Genomic DNA, 16,819 nt, shown 5'->3' on the forward strand with positions numbered 1-16,819 from the left:
TGTTAGCTAGCAGAGAGCTGAAGGAGTACTGGTGGCTGTCTGTCTCTCTTTTTGCAGCAGAGAATAAGATGGGTTTCTCCTCAAATTTACAGTAGTGGAAAGAGAGAGGAAGGGAATATGCAGTGAGAGGTTTTGGGATAGGAGTGCAGGAGGCCATTTGCGGCTGTGAGTGAAACATTCTGAATTTCTACAAAGTACAGAAACTAAATCAAACCAAAGGTATCGCATGGAGAGAGCAAAATTGCTAATAACAGCACAGCACTTGCTCAGGAAATAGATCTGTTCTCAATTAGAAAAATGTCCTAGTTTTGGCTGGGATAGAGTTAATTTTCTTTCTAGTAGCTGGTACAGTGTTATGTTTTGGATTCAGTATGAGAAGAATGTTGATAACACACTGATGTTTTCAGTTGTTGCTAAGTAATGTTTAGACTAAGTCAAGGATTTTTCAACTTCTCATGCCCAGCTGGCAAGAAGGCTGGAGGGGCACAAGAAGTTGGGAGGGGACACAGCCAGGGCAGCTGACCCAAACTGGCCAAAGGGGTATTCCATACCATGTGACATCATGCCCAGTATATAAACTGGTGGGAGTTCACCTCGGGGTGGGGGGGGATCGCTGCTCAGGAACGAAGTCGGCATTGGTTGGCGAGTGGTGAGTAATTGCATTGTGCATCACTTGTTTTGTATATTCCAATCCTTTTATTATTATTGTAATTTTATTATTATTATTATCATCATCATCATCATTATTAGTTTCTTCCTTTCTCTTCTATTAAACTGTTCTTATCTCAACCCACGAGTTTTACCTTTTTCCTTCTGATTCTCTCTCCCATCCCACTGGGTTGGGGGAAAGTGAGTGAGTGGCTGCGTGGTGCTTAGTTGCTGGCTGGGGTTAAACTATGACAAAAAGAAACAGATTGATGTCTTTAAATCACAAGAGAACTGTGAAGTACTTTCCAGTCCATTAGTGACTGAGAATGTTAAAATAAAAATTACTAGGCATAAAAACATTTAAATCAGCAGGACCAAGTAATTTGTTCTCAACTCCTAAAAGAGCTGGCTGAGCTGATCTCTGGCCTGCTGATATTAACTTTTAATAAATCTGGGAACTTTGGGGGAATTCCAGAAGCCTGTGTTCAAACAGGGTGTGTGGTGACCCACGGGTAACTGCCTTGATTGGCCTTACATTGCTCCTGGGCAAAGTGATGGATACGTTAGGAGAAGGGTGTTTGATTAGGAGTGAAGAGGTGCTAATATAATGAATGTCTGTCATGAAGTTTTATGGAAAGTAGTGGTAGTCCAAGCTGATAGATTATTATTTTTTTAATGGGATTTTGAATTTGCTTGATAAAGGTGACTATGGATTTAATACAATTTATGATACAGTGTTAGTTTTACTACTGCAAAATATTCTGATTTAAAAGTTGGTAGCAATATGGTAAACAAGTACTTAAAAGCAGTGACATGGCTAGTAGTAATAAAGATGGTACAGTTAGACCAAATGCTCTGGACTACTCGGTAAACTTGGCCCACTTAAATAAAGTGTACCTTGTTAATGTGGCTGTTACTGTATCTACCTGAATCCAAAGCCGATTACTTTATAAACTTGTATATGTGATATGAAGTGGACTGTGTCTTAGAAACCATCAGTTCTGACAAGGTTTTAGGGGCCAGATTGAATTGTCTACACTGAATTCCTAGTATGAAGAAACTATGTTAAAAAGAGTTACTTGCTGTATAAACAGGAGAGCAGAGCTGGGAATGGGGGGTTTACTTTTGTAGGTGATACCGGTAGTTTTGATGTGGGGCTACTGCAAGGACTTGATCACAACTGGTAAAAACTGAAGTTGCTGCAGAACAAAGTGACAAAAACTAAGAGAGGGTGGGAAGACATTTCTTACTATCTTCTCTAAAAATTAGAGAATCACTTAATTAAATGCATTAATACCTTCACGTGAGGACCATGCTTACCTAGTAAAAAAACACTTAGTGCACCAGCCCCTGAAAATTACAGCCAGGTGTTCAACTTAGAATTTAAGTGTGTGTTATCAGCAACGAGAAGTGTCTGAGTACTGGTGAGTGCTATCACTGAAAGTGGGCACATTTTGTCTGTCAATGTCTTCCACCCGGAACAGGCACTTTCCTGGAGAAATTTGAGGTGTCTAAAACCAGATAAAAGCGAAAACCATCACAGGGCACCAGGTTATGTAGTTTAATGTTCCTTGGGATTGCTACTTCTGAATCTAAAATGCAATTCTTTTGTTTCAGAAAAAATCCAAGAAATCTTCAGAGACATTGACATTTAAGAGGCCGGAGGGAATGCACCGAGAAGTTTATGCACTCCTCTACTCTGACAAAAAGTAAGAGCTTATGGTCATCTGTGCAGGTTGTGGGGTAGCCTGGGCTTTTGGTGGCAGGGCAGCATCCTCTTGAAACCACAGACAGTCTCACTTCCCAGACTGATTTCCCTTTGTGCTTGGCCCATGCTCGTGCCCTTCTCTCTTAGACAGTCATGGACAGTGTCTGTCTTCTCTCTCCTAAATTTGAGGGGTTGGCACTGTGTAGGAAATGAATTAGGTACAGGCACAATAGTCTAGGGCAGACAAGGCAGTGTTCTTGCCCTTCTGTATCTAATTCTCTTTTATTCACAACTGGGAATAGCACCTGCTTTTATTTCTGCAAAAAGAGTTCTACTGCAGCCTGTATTTAGCTTGTTATGGATTGTGCCCTTGCCTCAAAGGTCTTTTGCATAGTTTGCTTTCCAGATGGTTCCGTTGAAACCCATCCGTGCTGTGTATTCTGTCCTCTGATGCGGGAAGCATTGCAGTCTGGGAAGTGCAAAACCTGGAATAAAGCTTAAACTCAGATTTTCCCACCCTAAACATCGTGGTGGCAGATCCCACTCTTGAGTCTGAAATCTCTTTGGGTTTGTGCTGGGCTGCTTCTAGCTTCTTGTCAGCCAGTGCTTTTCTCCACCACAGGGATGCACCTCCGCTGCTGCCAAGTGATACAACTCAGGGTTATCGAACAGTGAAAGCAAAACTGGGGTCAAAGAAAGTCCGTCCTTGGAAGTGGATGCCTTTTACCAACCCAGCGAGAAAAGATGGAGCAATGTTCTACCACTGGAGGAGAGCAGCAGAGGAAGGGAAGGACTACCCTTTTGCGAGGTTCAATAAAGTAAGTGGGAGCACTTTCAAACAAAAGTGTATAAATAGCAGCTGGAATATAAATATAAATATATATATTTAGCATATAAATAGCACCCTTTGGTCAGCTGCTTGAACGTCCAGACAGGAGGTTGGTTCTTTCAACAAGTGAAGGCTGAGTTAGATTTGGCAACTGCATTTTAAATTGCAGCATGGCCTGCAGCCATGTGACCACAGACTATGATGTCTCCAAATCATTCAAGCTAAGTGGGCTGGCTTGGTATGTGGTCAGAGTTCGCTAGAGCCCCCTGTGTTTCAGGTGTGGAGTCATTGATTTGGTAAGGAGGCACTCTGCCATCTAATTCAGTTCCTAACCAACATCCTCCCCCTGATTACAGGTTCTGGATAATAAAAGAGATTCTATTCCAAGTGAGACATTAAAGTCATAAGTCTTGTTATTTTGCCCAGTATGAAAAAAATTGCTTGAGCTTCATGGCCAAAAAGCTGGCTTGCAGCCTCTTGGCTGGATTCCAGCACAGATGCTGAATTGCGTTGCGTTCCCTCTGAAATTGCTCCTGTGGTATCAGTGTGGTGCAGTACCCTGTTCTTTGCATCTTACATTAAATTGTCACAATGTGTTGTTGTAATCTCCTGCTGTCTTTTGTCCCAGATGTATCTGCTTTGAGTGGTTGGGGCTTTCATGTGTATGCACAAAGAAAACTACATCAAGATTTATACTTCAAAGACAGAACCTCCAAAGTTAGGAAGGAGCAGAGTTAGGGTACCTCCCTAATGTAATTTAAACCCCTTCATGATGCAAATCTGAAGGGGAAAAAAAAGTATGTGCTAACATGATTCCACAAAAGCTCTGCTTGCGTATAACTGTATACAACATTTTAAGTTTGTAACCCACAGAGCATCAGCTCTAACAAAGCCTGGCTTCCTGCAGAGTTAAGTGGTTGGTTGACCTTATATGTAAGAAGGCTCAAGCTCTGACTGATGCTTTTCCTCTTGCTGGGACATTGGTAAGAGCCTCCTGTGGTATCTCTTCTCTGATGTCTAGGGTGGAAGTCTGAAGCATGACTCACTTAGTCGAGGCACCTACCTAGCTGTCTGAGTGAAACTTTGGGAGTGTAATTGTCTCTAAGACTCTACTGCTGTAACAGTTTTTGGCTGAGTTCAACCGAGTTTATCAGAGGGGGCCATACATGGGTGTTGTAATGACACGATTCTCGTTTCCTTAACTTTATCGTGTACTGTGAATTGACAGACAGAAGAGCCTTCAGCAAGACTGCAACCTTTAGATTAGTGGTGCAGACCTCTGCACATGCACAATTACGTAATATTAGGAGCAAGTTGTTACCCTTGTGGATCTGTGGTTGAGAGGGTAGAAGGCACTGATGAGTAGTTTTGCAGATATTTGCTGTGTCAGAGGAATTTTATTTACTTTTCCAGACTCTTCTGTAGGTTCCTTCTCACATACTTGATACTTGATACCTGTGCCTGAATCTGTCGCTCCCCTTGGCATGAGCCCATTTTCCTGTGTAGTCTGTCCTATTGGTCGCTCAAGCTCTTTAACCGGGCTCCTGCGTCACTGCTCAGTAGCTTTGCCTTTTCTCCGTGCTTCCAGTCTCCAGACAAAATCCCTCCTCTTCATTGTGAGATCCAAAATGTAAACTTAGGTTTCACGGTGTACACTGAGCCTTGATCCAGGGTGTGAAATAGGAATATAAAAGCAGCTTCACTAGTGTCAGAGCAAAGGCCTCTCTCAGCTGATATTCTGTTTCTGGCTACCATTAGTAAAGGTTTAGAGAAAGAGCATGAGAATGGGGTAAATATAGAGCTTTTTTTCCTAGCTTCTGGTGGTTTTTGGCTTAAGGATTTCTTAACTTGGAATTTGTGTTTAATAATTCTTGCTAGGTACGTTCAGGGCAGAAAGCTGCTTTGTGAATATCCCATGGTAATGAGTTTTTCAGGTTAATTTTGTATGGTGCACAAAGGTACTTTCTTCTGTTCATTTTAAACTGCTGCCTTGGGGTTTCATTTGGTGTCTCTGAGATCTTGTGTTACATGATGTAGCAAACTGTCCTTGCTATGTACTGTGTTTTCTGTAATTTGACATACATCTGCCCTTCTGTGCCCTGTCTCACCCTTGTTGTTCTCAAATATCCTTTCTTTTGAAATGGGTGGACTAGGAGTGAGTGTTTCACTTATGGAAGCATGGTGTGTTTGTACATTGGCTGTGTTTCTCTTTATTTCCGTGATCATTTTTACTGTTCAGTTTGTCTTTTCACCACTACTAGGCATTGTGCTGATGTTTTCACAGAACTATCTCATGGCTCCAGGATCTTTCCTGAGCAGTTTCAGCTAATTTAATGCCCATCATTGTGTGAGTTTATAGTGTGAAATGTAGGACTGAGAGGGGTTTTCTGGGCCATTGAATCCTCTTCTTGGCTCTTTCAGGTCCTGCACCATCCAGTCCCTTTCATAAACTGATGAAGTTCCTTTTGAAAAGCACTTGGATTTTCCTGCCCCTGTGCTTCCTTGGGAAGCTGTTCCAGACTGTCTCTGCTCCATTTCTCATTTCCAGGTTAAATTTTCCATGTTAAATTGGCATTTCTTTGCAAGCCAATTTCTTTGTCCTTATTTCAGTTGTTCTTTTCTTCCTGTGGGTATTCCTTTCATTCCATCTAGCATACTTGAAGCCTGCAGTCAGATTCCCTTTCAGACTTCATTTGCTAGGCTCCTTTCTCTTCCAGTCTGCTGTGGGAAGACAAGCTCGTCACCCCATTACTCATCCTCGTTGTTCTTCTCTGTTCCCATTTCAGTTCATCTTTCCTGAACAGGGGTCAGTAGAGTTGTAGTTGGTATTCGTGCCAAGGTCTTGTTGTGCAACTGAAACCCTGCCAGTTTCTGCTGGAAATCCCTCTCAGGGGGTCATGTTTGCATTTTCATGGCCATGTTGCATTTGAACTTACAGTCATCCCGTGGTTGGGTCAAGTTTTCCACCTGATGAGTTCCCACCTTCTCACTTCTCCGCAGTTCTCACCTGCGCAGCCATGAGTGGGGCTGAGGAAGTGTTTTGGGGACTGTTCTTTGCTCTTATCGCGTTCTCTTCTCTGATCAGGCATCTGCCACCTTCCCTTCCACCCACTGCAGAGGGCCCTGCTGGCTCTTTTCATGTATGTATGCTACTCTAGAAAATATTTTTTTTTCATGATGTACATAGGACATGCTTACGTGTCTAGTAAGATGGCTTTTCTCCTGATGGAAGTGGTACTTGAAGGTTGAGGTGCAGTGCATCCCCAAGAGATATGCTTCACCTTTAAAGCTTCTGTGTCTAAGTGATGGAAGAAGGGCAGTAGACCTAAAGAGCCTGCTATTTGGAGGCTCAGAAATGCTCCTCTGAGCTGTATTGAGTTCATGAGGATGACTTTTCTGGTGTAGGACTCAGGAGGGCATAGAGGTGTTGAAGCATGTGCATTGCTCGCATGCACAAGATGTTTTCTTGTGGAGGCAGGACCTCCTCAGGCTGAGCGAAGCTCCACTACAGGAGTGGTGGGAGGTGGTAAGGGAGGAAAGCACAGGCTTGTTTTCATTTTTGCTTTACCATGTGCTAGGAATTCCCCTAATACAGTAAGTATTTTTACTGTTCCTTTAGTAGTCATGTGACACTTGTGTTCTGGATAGAGCCCTTGCAGAGCAGTTCCAGGGTGGGGACAGTGGTGTGGGTTTGGCCTTTTAGGCACCTGGGACACTCAGAGTTGGACTGTTGTTTGGCCCTGTGGCTCTGCTGGAGAAAGGGTGGATGAGGAAGGGAGGGACAAAGTTGTCTGCCAAGTTTATGGCCCTCAATTGTACAGCACCCAGCCTTTCATATCTTCATGGCACTGTCTGCACCAAACATGAAAGAAGTGGGTTGTGTGTCAAAGCAGAAGGTGTGCTAAAGGCTAGGAAGTACTGCTCCTTGCCTTTCCTGTTCTTCCCGTACAAGTAAGCGTGTCCCAAGCCAAGTAAAGAGTCGACTGTCAGAGCAGTTTATCTCAAGGTATTGGTGCTGCTATATGGGAGGAATGCAGGGAGGCTGGCTGAACCTTGTTTTCACTGTCATGCTAGCCTGATAATTTTGAAACCTATAGTCAGGATGTGGGTTGCTGACCTCTGCCTGTGTCAGCCACCTGAAATAGGTTTCAGCCTCCCAGGCAGTAGTTCCTCATAGGCTCCCCAGAACGTCATGTTTGTGGCCCTGAGATCACACATTGCTGCTTTTCAAGTCCTCTGCCTGCTCGTCATGTTTCCTACCAGGACATGTTGCTCAGGGTCCTGGGAGTCCCCTTCCTGTCAGTGCACTGCTCTTGTTCTTGGCTCAAGTATCTTGGCCCTTACCAGCTGGCAGTGAGAAGGGCAGTGCTGCAAGAGAGCTACCATGTTTTTCTTTTCTCTGCATAGACAGTGCAGGTACCTGTCTACTCAGAGCAGGAGTACCAGATGTATCTCCATGATGATGCGTGGACCAAAGCTGAGACAGACCACCTCTTTGACCTGGCTCGGCGTTTTGATCTGCGCTTTGTAGTGATTCATGACCGCTATGATCACCAGCAGTTCAAGGTGAGTCCCGGGGGCCAAGGTGCTGCTAGCAAACTGCTGCTACGGCACGTGCAGGGCTTGCTGCACTGCAAAGACCAAATTACCCTTTATATCAACTTAATTAGGGGAAAATAATGAATTATTGGCAGCAAGGAATATTGAATTTCCAGCACAGGGCATTGCTGCTTGCTTTGTTTGTAATTAAATCCACTGTGACTTGTGCTCATTCCCTGTTGTGTTTTATTAGAAAGTTAGAAGGTTTGCCCCTGCCAGGAGAGCAACTCATTGTTCCTTGAAGATAAAGCAGCTGGGGAGTTTATCTGAGCAGCATAAGTGTCCTGGATTCCAGTCTAGGCCCTGGGAGAAGGATCTGCTAAGGTCCCTGGGGATTGGGATTTTTCCCTGGTGCTGCTCCTGACTTGTGGTCTGACCAGCTGCAGGTTTCTGTCATCTCTGCTGTGAAGCAGGGACCATTAGTGGTCTGAAGATGCAACCCGGGTGTCATGATCATAAATTTCCTGTAACTGCTGGTTCCATGCCTCCTGGTGGCATGGGGGAATGATGTGACTCCTACAGAACAGCTCCAAATGCTGGAGCTTTTTGTTGCCCTCTGAAATGCTCATGTGAAGAGCCTGTGGCAAAGTGAAATAACAAGAGTCTGCCCAGCTGGGCAGTCCAAACACCTCCGGTGCTTGGAGTGAGGGAACACAGCTCAGACTCCCTGTAACAATGGGCAATGAATTGTTGTAGCTGATACCTTCTTGGTTATGACTTGAATGGCCATTGTTTGGAGCAGCTCAGAGGAGGCCTCCTGTGCGTTTGTCACAGATTCCTGTTGGCAGGTTTTCTCCTCTCGAGACAACTATCTTTGCATCCTTTTATCTGGGAGTGCTTCACTGCTGTATTATCTCTAACCCTCGGCTGTATTGTTGGACACTGGTGGGTGTTTTTAAAGCAGTAGCTGTGAACCCATGACACTTGATTCATGCAGTTCACTGAGAAACTCCCCCTTCCCTGTGGTTCCACCAGGACTGGCAAGGCTCCCTGGTGATTTTCCTCCCAGGCACTGTGTCTTATACCAAAGCTGACATCCTTCAGCCGGTGGTTCTTAGCTGGCTACTGCACAAGGTTTTGCTTGGTTCTTCCATAATGTTGTCCTCCTGTGATGTCTTCCACAGAAAAGATCAGTGGAGGACCTGAAGGAACGATATTATCACATCTGTGCCAAGCTGGCTAATATTCGTGCAGCTCCGGGCACAGACCTGAAAATCCCAGTCTTTGATGCTGGCCATGAGAGGCGAAGAAAGGAACAACTAGAAAGGCTGTACAATAGGACACCTGAGCAGGTAACTTGGGGAAGAGAGCATCACTGCTCCAAAAGATTTATGATAAGTTGAATCAGTAGGTGAGTGAAATAGACCAGAGGGTGGGAAAGGGAAAGAAAGACTGGACAAGAAAAGAGCAACACTTAAGTACGGCTTTTGTTGTTGAGCTCATGTCTTTCTAAGGGATACAAAAGGACAATAACTGAGAAACCTGATTATACAGAAGAGAGGGCTAAGTGAGCAGAGTTGTGGTCTCTGGTAACTGCTAACACCTTCTCTGTGACACTTACTGTACTAGTCCTCTGAATAGAAGGAAATTCTTAGATCAGTATCCTTATGAGTCCCCAAGTCCCATGGGCAGAGAATTATTTCCTTGAGAGTAAAAATCTTGCCAGAAAACATCAAAGACTGTAAATCTGCATGTTTAGTTCTCCTCTTTGTTGAAGCTGTGTAATGGTCCCAGGGTTTAGAGGTTAAGGAACTGTGTGTTCCCCAAAGGCTGAGGGAGAACATCCCTTTCTGTCAGTAGTTCCCTCTAATGACAAGTTCATATGTGTAATGACTCTGCTTGTCCCTCCCATGTTGACAGGTGTGCTGATACTAGGCATAGCTGCTCTAGGTTCTACATGCTATGTTTGAGGAGGGGAGCCAGCTTTTCACAACACTGCATTTGCAACTAGAGTATATTTGGGCTCTTTTACCCTTCTATCTGTGCTCTTGGTCTCTTTGTCTGGAGGTGGGATTAATTATTTATGGATGCTGCTGAAAGGTGCATCATGGATGTTGTGATACGGTACCTGCCAGTTTGTAGACTGGCATTGCCATGGATGCAGGACAAGGCTATGAAGCATGATGTGCTCTGCAAATCCAAGATACTAGGCAGAGGAGCTTAAAGTTATTCCCAGGCTGGCCCAGAGCAGAGCTGTTATCGGTAGATGGCCCCCTTGCCTTGCTACGCCTCCCCTGCTGCTCTGATTGCCTTTACGTGCTCTGGTCTGCAGGTGGCAGAAGAAGAATACCTCATCCAGGAGCTCCGCAAAATCGAAACCAGGAAGAAAGAGAGAGAAAAGAGAACCCAAGACCTGCAGAAGCTTATCACAGCTGCTGACACCACCACTGAGCAGAGACGTGCCGAGCGCAAGGCTCCCAAGAAGAAGCTGCCACAGAAGAAGGAGACAGAGAAGCCTGTAAACATTTCTTTTTATTATTTATTTTTTTTCCCCTTTCTTTCCTCAGCTTATGCTGTGGCTGGGTAACATGTTTCCTTCAGCAATCCTACTGGGATCAGGCCCTCAGCTCTTCGGGGGGGGAGTAGCTGCTGGCTGCCTTCTGGCAGATGCTTTTTCGGTTACATCTTTTGGAAGGCAGATTGGTCTAAGGCAGCCGTTGTCAGAGTGCTCTGGTGTGCTCTCTGTCTCTCTCCTGTTTGAAAAATGCTGGTTTAAGTCCTGTTTCTCTTTCCCTCCCTGAGAAATGGAATGAAGTGATGCCAGCAATTCATGCCTTGTGGCAGGGAGAAGCATCCATCTCCCTGCTTCTCCCAAGTGGATTCTGGTACTGCTGTGCAGGGTTGTCCCACAAACCCATTGTCTTTCACCTGCCTTCTTTTTCTAGTCCAGGTTTCCCTTTCCTTCCCCACTCCTGGGTCTCAACAGCATCTCCCCAAGCTCAATAGATTGGCCCTCTCCAGATCCTCAGCTGTGATCAGAGCAGCCCTGCTGGGGGCCTCTTGTATTCTGGGAGCTATTGCTTCTTACTTCTCCCTGAGCTGAGCTAAAGTCTAAGGAGCCCAGAACACAGGTTTCAGTTCACATTTGATGTTACCTCAATTTCCCTTTCTGGAAAGAGGACAGCGTGGACTGAACTAAATTCAGCACCTTCAGTAGGAAAGGGCTGTTACAAAATCTCAGATGTTTCCAGTGAGACCCTGGGAATTCCTGTCCCTGCACCTTGTGAACAGAGAGCACTTGTGTCATTGTCCTCCAAAAGGGTCTGTGCAGGGAGGGGAGAGAAGCAGTGAATGCTAGACAGTTACTGCTTGGCAAAGTGTGCCTAATGGCCACCACTTCCTTAAAACATTGTTTTGGGCCCCCCCCCCCCACCCCTCTATGTAATATCACCGGGCACTTTGTGCATTGAATTCCCTTGAGGGTTGATCTGGTAAGGCCAGGCGTGGCTGGCATATCTCCCTTTAAAGAAAGCTGCTTGTTGTTGTTGGTAATGAAAAAAGGGTGGTGATGGAGAATGGGGCTGGAAAGATGCTGAGGATGCCAAGATGAGGGAGTCCAGCCCTAAATATTGCCTGTTGACTGGTGCCTGTCTGCAGGCATATAGTGGATAGGCACGCCAGGGTGGGCAGAGAAGCAGTTTCTGTTGTTGCACTAGCATCATTTCAACCATGACAGAGTCCATTAGGAGTCAATTACCAACTATAGCTGGGAAATGTTAAGAAAAAAATTGCATTTTAACTAAGAATTTGAATCGGGAGCTGCATCAGCATCATTTCAACAAAGGAAAATCATTTACCAAAGAGTCAATTGAGGTTGAAGCGTTTACAGCATGTACAGGCACGCAAGGCAAAAGAACCCATTTAATTGCTTATGCGCTGAGTGCAGTCAGAGTTGTCTCAGCTAAGCCAGTGATGCTGATTTACCCTCTGATTTACCCTCACTGCTTGTGTCAGGGTGTTCAGCAACAGGCTGGGGGGCAGAGTTCGGGGAGTCTGAAAGCCAGCCTTCATCCAAAGGAAGCAGAGAGGATTGGTTTTTGATTGCAGCCGCCTTTGTCTCTAATAATCCAAGCAGGGAGGCTACATCCTAACAAAGATCAGAGTGATCCCTACAAGTTCATGAGCCCTGTTGGTAGTTAGAGAATCCTTTTTCCACCATGGTCATGTTTAGAAATCTCTTCCTGGGGCCTCTGTTTATTGGACTGACCACAGGTAACTGAAAAAAATCTTAATGCCTGGCCATGCAGAGTGGTTTGCAAGGTGCCACCTCAAGACCAATACATAGAGATAGCTGATAGAGATGTGAGAGTCATTGGCAGGGAACTTGAGGAACTGAGTCACTGTCCTGCAGCATCTCTTATGATCTTGGGACAGCCCTGGTTGTCTCAGCCCTGTCTGGAATGAACAAAGAGCAAGCTGCAGAGCCTCTTTGCAGAGAGATATGGGAGCAGCAAGGCAAAAGCTGCCTCCAAAGAAATTGGGAGATTTCAGGTGACTCTTCCTTTTGGAAAAACGTGATTGAGCATGCATTTTGCAGAGGTTGTGGCTATTCTTAGACTGAATCATGAGTATCACTGACCCATTCAGGGGACCCCACACCATTCAGTGCACAGGGCCCTGTAGATAGCCTGGTTTAATCATTTAAAAGTTTGCTCACCTTGTGGTTTGCTCAGCAGCACAGATTTTTAAGGGATTGCATTTATTTTTTTTCCATTTTGTTGAAATACAACTAAATGTTCTACTGTCTAGCAGCAGCAGCATTAGAAGTTTGCTGCCTTGTATTGCTGTGCTTAAAATGTGAAGTGGGGAAGAAAGAAAACTGTCTAATGAATGGACATGGCAAAACATGTATAAACAGCAGGCCTCCCTGGAGGGGTGCAGTCCTTACATCCTCATTAGTGGGCTCATGTCTGTACAGATCAGAGGTTTCTCAGCTCATTCCTTAGAGGACTTGCAGTCAAAAGCCAAGATTTAGGGAAGTCCTGGGCTGTTTTGATCAGTGAAATGGGCCTAAGTTAGATAAGGATGATATTGTGCAAATATGCATATGTTAGTGTAAGGAGTACCATTTAGGGTTAGGGTTCATGCTTGTGTGGATGGGTGTAAGGCTCTGCATAGAGCAGTGCATTTAAACCAACCAAACAAAAATGCTTGCACTCTCCAAACATACTTTGAACTGGAGTATTTTTCTCAGTGAATTGCTTGGGATTTTCCCACTGAATCCCATTGCTTGGGATTTTCCTCTTGTCAGCTCTGACATGTGGCTGTGGCAGGTGGTTCTCTGTCATAGGAAACAGTGTTTCCCCTTCAGATAGTCTCTATATGAAATCTTGTGTTTCCTCCATCAACACATCCTGTTTCGATCTCTTTCAGGCTGTTCCTGAGACTGCTGGCATCAAGTTTCCTGACTTCAAATCTGCAGGTGTCACGCTGCGAAGCCAGAGGGTAGGCTGTTGTCCTGGTCCCTTGGGACCTCTGTTAATGTCTTTCAGTCTGCCTGTCTGTCTCCTCATCTGTTCTCCTTTTATAGCTAAAGAAAGTCAAGTTCTTGCCTCTAAAATAAGAAAGGAATTCCATAAATGTGGAGACTCAGAAACCTGGAATGCTGGCTTGGTGAAAGCCAACTCATCGCCTTGCAGGGGCACCTGAACTTGCTGGTGTTTGTTACTGGTGTGCCCACTCTGCTGTTAGGCACATGTGACAGACCCAAATGGAGCTGTCTAGTCCAAACAGAGCTCACAGGCAAATGTAATAGGCCTCATAGAGCACGTGAATTAATACATGAGAGGTGTTTTTAAGAACTGGATGTTCAGGTTGTGTCTTGGAAAAAAAGAGACACACATAAAACCATAACAATTTTTAGGCTTCCTATTTCCATTATCTTCAGAAAATATTTTTGGGAAAAGCCCCTTTGTTCATTCTGTTGCACAGATATTCCTGAGAAAAGAACTTTCTTGCTGTTTTATCAGGAAGGCTTGACGCCTGTCTCATAGCGACAGGTTTTGGGATACCAAGTAAGTTAAACCTGCCTGGCCGACTGAATGTTTTCAGAGGGGTTTTGACAGCAAAATCCTGTTTGCCCAGTACAAGTGCTTTTTTTTTTCCTAGCCAAATAAAATAATCCTTAGTTGCTTTATTGTAGCAAAGGTGGAGAAGTAGGTTCCTTGCCCAGCGCCCTCACTTGGCATAGCAATTTTCTGGGTCACTTTTAAAGACTGTTTTATGGGATGTTCTTTTGATGTCAGAATAGTTTCAGATCTTGCTGGGAACACCCTGGGGCTGTTAACAGAAATGTGTTTAGGATCATGCTGCTTCGACATACGGGTGCATGTGCACGTTAGAGGCAGTATGCCTCAGCAAGGTCACTGCTGGGGGACCCCTTTAGTGTAGAGGTGCCACCGTCTGCAGGCTACCTGTTTGAGTGAGGGGCTACAGCCTTGAGGAAGTCACAGGCAAGTGACAGGCAAGACTGTAGTGCATGTGTTGAGATTTATGGAGATGTGGCAGATGTGTTCTCTGGCACTAAGATAAATAGAGTAATTTATGGAGATTGATTTGGATTTTGAAAACTAATAAGTGATGGTTGATCTTTTCTATTTTTTTACCCCCTCTGGAAGAGAAGCTGAGAAATAACCTATCAGTGATGGAACCATCTGGCAAAGCCAGCAGCCTTTTTGTGTGCCAAACAGGCCATTCAGATCCCAGCCTTTTTGAAAATGGGTGCTACATGCTTCTCCCTGTTCTCTTTAATGCTCACAAAATGCAGTGATAAGCTGGGGCATGGCAGTCTGATTCAGCAGCTTTCAGCCTGCAGTATCCAAGTGCCTGGGATGACCTAGAGCAACTTTCTGTGCTCTGCTTGAAATTTTTAAGGATATAAATGCTGTTATTAGAAGTAATAGTGGTTTGCGAATTGAAAAAGATTGCAAATCACTGATCTAGGTGAAAAAACAACACTTTGTTGCTTGGAAATGTGAAATCTGCCTCCAACCCAGCAAAATGAATTCATTTGTGGCTTTTAGCCAGTCATCTGGCTTCCTTATTCAAGTCTTCTCTGTTTTTAAAACGGGAGCTAATAGACTCACTTGCTTCACATATGGTTGATGGGGAGAATTAATTACATGAGGTCAGTACAGGCCTTTTGAACTGGTAAGAGAGGCTGAAGTGCTAAGTGGTATAGAGTTGACAATCCGTACTAATCCGAATTACTTTACTTGTGGGATTTGTGTGGCAAACCCTCTACACACCAGTGGTGTGGAATTGATAAGGGTGGGAGCTGACTAGGACTAAGTGCGGAATTGGGATGCTATTCTGGAAACTCATAGTCTGGCAACATCCAGCATAAGATGTTTTGCCCTGAGCACATTGGAAAATGATTTCTAAAGGCTTGTGACATCCTGCAGTAAGTTCTTTTGCCTGTGGACCTAAAGGGTTCCTCACCTAAAGGCTTCTATTGTCCTCCTTTATTTTGTACTTTGCTACCACGCTTTACGCCTTCATAGTTAGGCGAAGTTGGATTTTGCACTGAGATCATGGACTCAACCTCTGTCATGTGTGAAAAATGTACCGTATCATCCCCAGGATAATAGCACTTACTCTTTGATTAGAGATATTCTTTTTTTTTTTTTCTGAGGATTTACAATTAGTCTGAAAACTTGAGTTAAAATTAATTTATAGAAATGAGTCCTTGAAGAAAAAGTTAGCAATCTGTATTAAACTTAATTTGTTCCCAGTAGTTTTTATGACAATAGGCCTGGCTTTTCAAATTCCCCCTGTTGTTAAAGCTTACAAAATCTTATGCACAGGCTGAATTTGAAGACTTTTTTTCCCCCTAGGATTAATGGTCACTTATGGCCATTATTCTTCATAACCGAAAGTTTCTCCTTCAGCAGACGCTGAAGAGTAATCTTCTCCAGTGAGTTCGACAAGCTGCCTTCTATCACAATGGCTTCAGTCTCCCATTGTTCTCCATGGGACTGTGGCCACAGGCAAAGAAGGCCACAGCCCCTGTGCCCTTGCTCTGCATGGGATTTCCCCTCTGCCTCCTGACAGCACAGACTGCAAGTTTCTGTAAGGCAGTAGGAAGCTAGGCATTATGAAAAGCTTCATCTTAATTCAAGGCAGTGTATTGCCTTGGTGCCACTGAGAACAGGAGGCAGTAGTAGATGTTTTGGAAGGAGTAAGCCTTTCATGAGTTTCTTGAAAAGGAATTTTAGACCTTTGCCTTTGCTGTTAGTAAAACAGCATTATGAAAATAACACTAGAAATGTATTATTAATCCTAAGCGTTACTTCTGGAAAACTTCCTGTTATACCAGGTCAGCTCAGCTGGGAGGGCAGACAGCCAAAGAGCCAGAGGAAACGAGAGATGGGTAGATAATTTGTACAGGGAAAGGAGAGGAAGAGACTAAAGGGAAAGCAAGGAGCTAGGAGGAAGGAAAGCTTTGCTGGGGATCTGCCTGAAGGAAAGGAAAATGGGAGCTGTTGAACTTGAATCTTTTCCAGGACCCAGACAAACCAACAATAACCAAGTTTGTGATCTAGGCATGGTGTTGCTTCTGTTGGGCAGAGCTGAGTTTGTTTTGAATTCACTGCGGTGTTTCTGTACCATGTCATGTTCAGCTTTCTTTTAAGTTTAACCTTTGTGTCTGACTTTAATGTGTTCGGAGCACTTGACTTTGGCATACATAACATCTCTTCAGTGTGTTTGAAGTTGCTCATCTTCTCTCTCAGCCTTATCTGCAAATTTTAAGTTATGGTTTCATTAATGCTGTTGAATTGCTGCAGCAGTGCTTTTAAGAAGGAAAGTAATGGATGGAAAAGGGTGGATGTTTGTCCCCACTCCTGCATGTTGAGGTATAAGTCCGTGTCCTTGCTCTGTTGTCACGGGTTTGGAAACAAAGGAACTAGAAGAGAATCGATTGAGTGATGTCTCATCTGGAAACAAAACAAAACTCTGTGATGAAAAGGAGTTTGTAGAGATGTCAGTCCGCAGAAAGGACTGAGGCATGCTCCAGCTTCGTCATTCAAAGCCGG

At 44.4% G+C, this 16,819-nt stretch overlaps 1 protein-coding gene across 4 annotated transcripts in view; it reads left to right on the top strand.

Annotated features, from left to right (window-relative positions):
* The window catches only part of DMAP1 (DNA methyltransferase 1 associated protein 1), a 36,229-nt gene that overhangs the window by 1,747 nt on the left and 17,663 nt on the right, over positions 1 to 16,819 (top strand). For all 4 annotated transcript variants that reach the window (XM_030034015.2, XM_030034012.2, XM_030034013.2 and 1 more), the window contains exons 3-8: positions 2,266 to 2,357; positions 2,979 to 3,174; positions 7,593 to 7,751; positions 8,909 to 9,076; positions 10,057 to 10,242; positions 13,158 to 13,229. In XM_030034015.2, the coding sequence (XP_029889875.1) occupies positions 2,266 to 2,357; positions 2,979 to 3,174; positions 7,593 to 7,751; positions 8,909 to 9,076; positions 10,057 to 10,242; positions 13,158 to 13,229 (873 nt within the window). The remainder of the gene's footprint in view (positions 1 to 2,265; positions 2,358 to 2,978; positions 3,175 to 7,592; positions 7,752 to 8,908; positions 9,077 to 10,056; positions 10,243 to 13,157; positions 13,230 to 16,819) is intronic.

Source organism: Aquila chrysaetos, chromosome 12, assembly GCF_900496995.4.
Source record: "Aquila chrysaetos chrysaetos chromosome 12, bAquChr1.4, whole genome shotgun sequence".
NCBI lineage: Eukaryota > Metazoa > Chordata > Aves > Accipitriformes > Accipitridae > Aquila > Aquila chrysaetos.